This window comes from Seriola lalandi, unplaced genomic scaffold, assembly GCF_002814215.2.
Source record: "Seriola lalandi dorsalis isolate HSWRI2012SDOR001 ecotype SW California unplaced genomic scaffold, Sedor1 jcf7180002054898, whole genome shotgun sequence".
NCBI classification, from domain to species: Eukaryota; Metazoa; Chordata; class Actinopteri; order Carangiformes; family Carangidae; genus Seriola; species Seriola lalandi.
In genome coordinates, this window is record NW_019525450.1 from 1,410,766 (window position 1) to 1,419,496 (window position 8,731).

Here is an 8,731-nt window from a genome sequence, read left to right on the forward strand (position 1 = left end):
GGGGGGGGTGGGGGTGGGGGGCTGAGGACACACGACTTGTGTATTTATGCTGTTTGCTGTGCAACAAACCGTTTCTGCAGAAAAACCATTTCTCCCAGCATCTCTCCCCTCTCTACAGCTCCCTACGGAGCTGCTGAGCTCCATGGTGCACTGGTGGCACATTTCACCACAGAGCCAGGCACTTGTTAGGATGGTTCCTCTCTACCTCCTCTCCTCATTTGCCTTCTGATTCAACCCTCTACCCTGTAATCATCTCTCTTATCAAAGGTGAAAGGAACAGGTCCTTTTCAGGCTCGCGCAGCTCTTGTCCTTCGCTGTTTTATTATTGTTCTTTGCCTTTTTGTTCTTTTTTAGACAAATTGTTCTCACAAGCTTCCACAACTGCAGGAAGTCTTTCTTTTTTTTTTTTTTTTTTCGTTTGGAGTTGAGAGGGAAAAAACACTTGCCACTGTGCTGACGATTCACAGCTTGGATAATAACTGCAGCATTATTATTTCCCTGCAATTTTCTATCAGTCTATTTCCCCACAATCACAATTATAACACAGTTTCAGCCAAAGAGTGTGTGGTAATTTAGCAAAGGGACAACAGAGAAATGAATGTTTGAGCTGCGTATGGCACAGGTATCACAGCTCAGAACTATATACGTATAATCATTATAATTCTCCTTCATCCTCTTCCTCCTCCCGCCATTTGTATTTATTGAGTAGTCACCTTGGAAAGCCATTTGACATTGTTTGTATTCTACTGAGCCATCGTCTGTTAAAATAGTCTCTTGCAGCTGCCACATTTGGTATGCCTGAGGAACTGCGTGGAACAGAGCAACAGAGCAAGTATTTCCTCCCTCCCGCAGTCCGCATGTCCACTCCTATTTCTTTGTAACGAAGCTGTTTGAATTTTTTTTTTTTTTCGGTGCACCCTCCCTCGGGTGAGAAGGAACGAGCAGCGGAGGAGCGTGAATGAGAATAGGAAATCAAATAAAGACGAGGGTGCAGTAGTAAGTAGAAAGCTTGATGTCTCACAACCCACGGAGCATTGAAACTTGAAACACCCAACCAATACAGAATTACTCGACCACATTACCAGAAAAAATAAAAAATAAAAAATAAACAAAAAATAAAAACCTCACCCTGCAACCCAATGATGGCTGAAGCACTTTTTTTTTTAACTCATACAAACATTGACGGAAGCTGTGTACAGCCAGGCAGCGAGAACACTATGTGTCCACAATATACTGAAAATCCAAACTGTATTACACGGGCTACTCAGTATGATCCCACTCATCTTCACTGTCTCGTCATGGAGCAGCGCAAGTGTGGGATAGATATGAGTCCTTTGATATTTACAAAGATTTAATTCAGCCACAAGGTCCTAAAAATACATTTCATGTGGTACTGGTTCGCTCAGGTGTAAAAAAAAAAAAAAAAACAACAAAAAAACTAAACCTGGCCAACCATTATATATTTCACATTTTAGGCCTTCAGCTGACACTCATCCAGAGCAGCTCACAATGAATGTTAGAAAATAGAGGAAATTTGGGTTTTTACTGGCTGTGACTGGAACAGATTTTTCTGACAGTGAAGCTAAGCTCCATCATGATGAGTAGCCTGGGTGGAGAGTTACGTTCTAAACCCTTTAACCTGACTGGCAGGTTTGATAACGTCTGCTCCTACAAAAATCCAAGGTAGAGGGAGCACAGAGCGACAGGCTCTTCTCTCAGGGACACGTTCATCTGTCTGTTAGGCCACCGCGTTGATTGATGGGCCTCATCATCCAGTGAATACAACACCTTTCGTGTGAGTTGTCAGCAGATGCAGGGTGTGGAGCGAGTCTCTCTTGTCAGTCAGCCTCTCGCTGTTTTCCCGCCTCGATCACTGCTAAGTGTCTGCTAATTGATTGTTGCGGGCGGGCCGGTTATCGGGGTCCCATCAGTTTGAGTGTCTCGAGCTCAGAGGTCACTGGCCTCGGCTCGCTCGTACAGGGCCCGCAGCTTCTCGAAGCGAGGCCCCCACTCCCCGAGCGTCTCCTCCCTTCTCGCCTCCCCTCCCCCTCCCCCGTCTCCGCCGCTCCCCCCGTCCAGCCCCGCCGAGCTGAAGGAGCTGAGGGACCCGGCGGGCGAGCCCCCTCCCTCGGTGGAGAAGACCTGCAGGGAGTCGAAAGGCCCCGTGTCTGGATGCTGGTCGGCGTCGCGGATGATCTCGCACAGGTAGCGGGCCAGGTCCTGGCTGGAGAAAGACAGGGAGCGGCGTGCCAGCTGGGAGGGCCGCGCCTGGCCCTGGGCCGGGAGTCTGGTTGGGGGGACGTCCCTGCGGAGGCTGGTGGTAGTGGTGGCGGTCGAGGAGGTGGAAGCCACTGAAGGGGGCAGGTTGGTGGAGCTGGCTGTCCGACTGAGAGAGTCCAGCGGCTGGGTGGAGGGCGGGGCGGGGGGCGCCTGGTGAAGCAAGTGATGGTGGTGGTGGGGAGGAGGAGGGTGGTGCAGGGCTCTGGAGCGGCAGTACTGGACCGACTGGGCCGGGCTCGGCTGGAGGGACTTCTGCAGCTCCGCCATGTCATAGGCATTCTGGACACACACACACACACACACACACACACACACACACACACACACACACACACACACACACACACAATGCAAAAGCAGAAGACAAGTGAGAGAAAGACTAAATGTTTTGAGGAGAGAGATGAGGCAGAAAAAAATGAAATGCGGCAGTGAGAGAGCATAAATGAAAAGAGAGCAGAAAAACAATCAGCTCTCCCCATTACGTTTACTGTGAATGTTCCACCTATTTAAGTTTCCAATCTATCTCCATTTACTGTCTCACAGAACTCATCGTAATTTTGAGTATACCGTCTATGTGAGAGTGAGAGTGTGTGTGTGTGTGTGTGTGTGTGAGACCAAGAAGATAAAAAAATAGTGTGGAGTGGAGATGATTCAGACAGGAGATGAAGGGCGTCTCTCTTTCTATCCATCTCTTATACACGGATGCATTGGGGGTTTAGGAGCTGCCATTATTTCCACATATAGTGTATCTAGTCACTCCAGTACTAATGTGATCCCACCACAACTGTAACCACGGCAGCAGAGATGGAGAAAAAAACACAGGGGGATGTAGGAGGAGGAGGAGGAGGAGGAGGAGGAAGAAATGATACGCAGAGGAGGAGGTGTGGGTTGCTTTATAAAACTGATTATGTGATGAGTGGAAAGTGCCGTTTTTATTCCTCAAGAGACCTCAAACAGGACTCTTGAGGATTCACTCCTGCATCTGCTCCGCTATAGGGGATCAGGACTCTGTGTGTGCATGTGGGTATGTGTGTGTAGTTTGTATTCAATGTTGATGAGGTTACTTCTTAAATGTACCAGGTTACAGATGACTGGTTAGCCTGTTATAAATACAATATGGAATGTAACTGTTTTAATTACTTAAACAAAGTAATGTAATTGATTACATTTGATTACTTTTCAGTAGCATTCATTTAGTCTTCTGGTGCCCTGTAGAAATCTCACAACCCCATGACTTGTCCACGTTAATATTTAATGAAAACACCATGCTGAAGTAAGTTAGAGATGCAAAAAGATTTAAAGCAACAGAATGAATATTTTATTCTAAATGTGAAGAGAATATACTCATATGTAACCTCTTTGTAATCACCGACATTTTGATTAGTAACTGTAATTTAACTACATTTATTTTGGTACTTTTATTTTGTAATTTAATGATGTAACCCTCCTAACATGTAATTAGTTACTCTCCAACACTGTGTGTATGTGTTTGACTGCAGGTGATTTAAGTATGGAGGACAAGACCTTGAGGGGTTTCTGGTGTGATAGCAATCTGTGTACGTACGGGTCTTTTTTCAACTCTGTGTGTGTGTGTGTGTGTGTGTGTGTGTGTATATGTGTGTGTTAGCATACATAGTGGCCATGTGTGTTTGTTTCAATAAAAGCCTTGATATTATGCAAGCTCTTAAGAGCTGTTGAGTGCTCGTGGGTTACAGTGGCTTTTGGAAAGAGGAGATAAGGATTTTGTGTGGGCCTAATTAAAACGCTAGGGTGCACGCACACACACACACGCACATGCACACACACACACACACACACACACACTCACAAACGCACACACACGCACACACTCACACATTGTGGAGGATTTCACCCTAAATTGAATTAACTGAATCCTTTCTAAAGCTGCTACCTTGCATCCAGCGCTAAGTATTTCCAAAATAGAAGTGGTCACAATCTTTAAAAATTGTGCAGTTGAAAAAAAAAAAAAAAAAAATCACCTTCATGCAGATGCACAGAGTACAGTACAACAGTTATTTCATAGTGAGTACACATTTAGCAGCATAAACCTGCTAGCAATGTGTTTCTGTTTGTGTGCTTGCATGGAAAAGTGAGTGTAGCCACACGAGAGGTGCTTTTGGAACATCCTTTGTTAGCTTTAAGAAAAGGAGAAAGGTGAGCGGTGTACCTGATCCTCCTCCCCGCCTCCCTCCTCGTCGTAGTTGAGGACGTTCTCTCGGATGTCCTCCCACCCGTCGTGGTGGGCCGAGACATGGTACACGCCCTCCTTCAGCCCTTTGTAGCTCCTCCAGCGAGTGTAGAGGAAAATGCCCAGCAGCAGCACTGCGGTTGAGACAGACAGTGGTGGAGGTTCATCAACACAGGTATTAGCATTACAAATTAAGTGATTAAGATCCATCAGCCAATTAAGGCATGGCCGCAGAGAGAGGGATTCTATTTAATGGAGTAGGCCTTGAGTGCCATTTGCCAAAAAATGTGAGCTGAAATACGATAAGTTGTGGAGTTCATCTGATAATGATGCTTCAGGTGTCAACTAACAATTTTATTTTATTGCTTATATTTGACAAAATATATTTCAAGGATTCCAAGGAGTGTTTCCAACAGAACTTTTTACTCCTGTCATCTGTTACTTTGCATATATCTCCCATCAACAACCTTCTAACTAACCCCCCCCTCTTCTATAATCCTATTCCATTTACTGGTGGAGGAGAAAAGTCAAAGTCACATGTTGACATGGCAAACAACGTTAGCTGCCAGTTCCCAACTCCAGCTGATACAGAGCAACATGAGCATTAATTAGGAGTTGTATTTCTGGCCACCTAAATGTAACATTCACCCTCCTTTTATCTCTGTTTTTAGTTTCCACAAACTCCTGATGGCAAAATCTTTCTCTTTAGCTGCTAAGTGCTCCCAGTGTTCCCTCGCTAGCTTCTAATTTAAGAGCACAGGTGCCTCCTGCGTCTGGAAACGACGCAGACAGGAGAGGTGACAGCGAACCACCACAGTTGAGGGTTGCTTTAATCTTTTTAATATTTTTATTCAATCACAGGTTTATTTAATGCTAACATGGAATGTAAACACACTATACTCACATACATAAGACATAAATGTACTATCACAGTTTCACATATCTAGGCTCTGTTTTAATAAATGATAGTCTTGTGTAATCTCATCAGGATTAGCTATGTTTAAGTAATGTCAATGCAATCTAGTGTCTTCTCCATGGTGTTGATCTGTTATTAGGGGAAACTGGGGAAGGTCGCAGCAAATCTAACTTCTTCAATCAGAAACACGCTAGACTGATGACACTCTTACTGCCCACTTAGCCCCTCCCCCCACCAGGAACATCTGCTGCTGCATTTGCATTTTGGGGATGTGAAAGTATTTTTTTTTCTCCTGACATTCTGTATGAATTACTCAAAAATACTTAGTTTGAATCATTGTTTTGTTGATTTCTAAGTCACATGATTCGCTAGTGTCAAGCAGCACATGATGTTCTGTCGTGGCTGATAGGGTAGTTGCAACAAGTTACAGGAACAAGCTAAGCAGCCAGATCAGAACAGAACACACAACAGTATGTTTCAACTTTTTTAGTTCAAAATAGTAAATATATGCAGTTCATTTTGTCCCATACCACAACAGACGCAACAATAATTGAGAATACAAACAATATATTCTGGGAATTATTTTGTCAGCCTCTCATAGTCTTATAATATTTTTTTGCCTATTATGATCATCAAATCAATAAAATAAATAAATAACAATATTATTGTAAAATAATGCATATTTTCATTTGCATATTGAGACTGGCTCAACTGTCCAGTATCAGATTTTCAATTAAAGACTAATATTCACATGAAGCTATTTAAAATTCAGAATAAAATTATGATTCACATTCCTTTACATCTGCCAATAAATCAGTAGTTAAGGGTATTTATAGTTGTGTGATTCTTGTAGCCACTGCAAATATCACTGATGACAGTGTTTGGATGTAAATTACATCAGAGTCAAAGAATACTAACGATGCCTTGATCAGTGGAAGCACTGACAATTAATGACCTGACGTTTCATTAGAGCTACTTACGCTCCCATTACTAAATGACAGCTTGGAAATGTGAATTATTTAAATTCATCATGGATACTCTGAGATTGCAGCAGGTGTTAACACCAATTTACAATGTATGTGAGAGGAAAAAAGTGGAAGGGATAAGAAAAAGTGACGGATTTCAGTTTCATTTCAGTGGAAAAACGTTGAAGTGATTTAACTTTAGTAAGAATCAGAGAGTAGGCAGCACACACACACACACACACGCACACAGAGAGACACACAGTTCGACCAGTCTGCATGTATTTCCCACTCTAGCGTTGCGGTGACCTTTTCAGATGTCTGAATCCTTGTGTCTTGTCTCATCCCTATCACCTCTTGTCTTAGTCGACACTTCACATTTCACAAACCTTTCCATAACATTAACCTGCTTTAAACCCACACAAACTTTCACCGTTTCACTCCTTCCATTATAATTTTTTTCTCTTCAATTCAGCTTTTTTCCCTCAAATCAGAAGAGTAAATCAAGAGAACCTCTTCCCCCCCGCAGACCTGCAAAAGGAGCAACTTGTAGAATCTGGAGTGCAACGTTGAGATAATATTTAATAATCTACATCCACATGTCATTAATTGAACCTAACTGAATTATTTTCTGAGTCATACACTATCTTCAAAAATCTGTTTTCGCAAAGCCGGTACATATTAGAGCTGCGTTTAATCACATTTGAGAGCAGCAGTAATCACATCACGCAAACGAGTTTAACTGGCAGCACTATAAACCTCGGCTGTTCAAATCCTATTAATATGAGATACGAATTCACCATGAAAAATCTGTGATCTTAAACAATTCAAAGAACTTTTTTCAAACACGCACTGCTCCTCTCTCTCTCTCTCTCTCTCTCTCTCTTTCTCAATCAACCTCTGTTTTTTTTCCTTTGCAATCCATACATCTTTCTCCTGCATCACAACTAAAACCCAGCAGCCAATCTATCATGGAAGCACGCCACCAGACGGCACTCAAACTCCCTGTGAATTCATAACACCCCATTAAACAGCCCACCCTCTGACAATTCTGTAAGAGTAAATCCACTCAGCCAGAAACCAGCTGCACAGTGCGAGAGGGAAAATCAATATTCATTAACTGTCAGCTTGTGCCCCTTACCACAACTACAGTGTCTGACAGATTTATAAGATGAAATTGTTTCAAGAGATTTGCTGTTTCGTTTTTAGAGTGGAATTACTGTTTTTAATGACAGTGAACAAAAGGGAATTAAAAAAAAAAAACTGAAAGACAGACTTTTGTTTTGGCAAAAGACACATGTAGCTCACTGCCTTGACGTTAGAGATGCAGTGAACTGACAAAAACAAGGATACAGGTTCAGTCTCCTGCCCAGACTGCAATGGTCCTCATTGACTATGGGGTCTCCAAAAGACAGAAAAAAACAAAACAGTGTTGAGAATTAGCTGCTCCAGCAGCCTGGAGATTTACTAGGCCAATGAGGATATGAGGCTTGAGGCTCTAAGGCTGGGTCATATTAAATACTAAAAATAAGAGCATTAAGAAACTCTCTGCTGACAGAGTAAGATAATGGCAGGATTTTCTATAATTTAATTCACTGAACATGATCCTTGCACAGAATATATAATGGAGTCATACCACTTTCATCTTTTCATAAACAGTAAAATGTACAATAGCAAAAGGTATGACAAAAGAATAGTGTCTTTAAAGACAAAGGTCACAACTCCAGATGGATGATGCTAAGGAAATTAAAAGTGCCTTTTTTTGACTATGTGCAGTGCTATAGAGCAATGATTTGTTTCTATTCCATGCTTTAATCATACGCACAAGAGGACATACATGTATGTGTTTTATATTATTTTACTTAAAGACAGCTGCTGGTGATAACACCAGCTGAAGATTTTGTGATGTCCCTCACTTGCAAGTCGCTTTGGATAAAAGCATCTGCCAAATGAGTAAATGCAAATGGAAACCGCAAAAAAAAAAAAAAAAAAAAAAAAAAAAAATAGCAATTCTCCAGCAAAATGCAGGAAAGAAGAAGATGACTAGCCAGTAACATCAATGTAAGTGATGCAGGTTTCAACATAGTTAACAGTGAGCTAGCTTGCTTCCCTCGTAATTCAATTTGCTGTAACTGTTTTGGTGAGATTTGGACATCATTCCTATTGGATAAATAGTACTCACCAAGTTCATTGGTTAATTAGTTGGCGAAACACAAGCAGTCAGATGATCATTTTTGAACCAAAATTAACCAAACTCGCATATTTTGAGAAGAAATTGAAGCCAAAATTTGTGTTTGCACCCGCTGGAATCACTGTAATGATGTTTCTCTCTCTTCAGTACCATATAATCAGCTTTATAGAAAT

At 42.1% G+C, this 8,731-nt stretch overlaps 1 protein-coding gene across 2 annotated transcripts in view; it reads right to left on the reverse strand.

Moving 5' to 3' along the window:
• Window positions 1-393: 393 nt before the first annotated feature.
• The window catches only part of LOC111672264 (neural-cadherin), a 232,992-nt gene continuing 224,654 nt past the window's right edge, over window positions 394-8,731 (reverse strand). For both annotated transcript variants that reach the window (XM_023429642.2, XM_087180218.1), the window contains 2 exons: window positions 4,469-4,623; window positions 394-2,559 (listed from right to left, as the gene is read on the reverse strand). In XM_023429642.2, coding sequence (XP_023285410.2) covers window positions 1,948-2,559; window positions 4,469-4,623 — 767 coding nt within the window. In that variant the 3' untranslated portion in view covers window positions 394-1,947. The remainder of the gene's footprint in view (window positions 2,560-4,468; window positions 4,624-8,731) is intronic.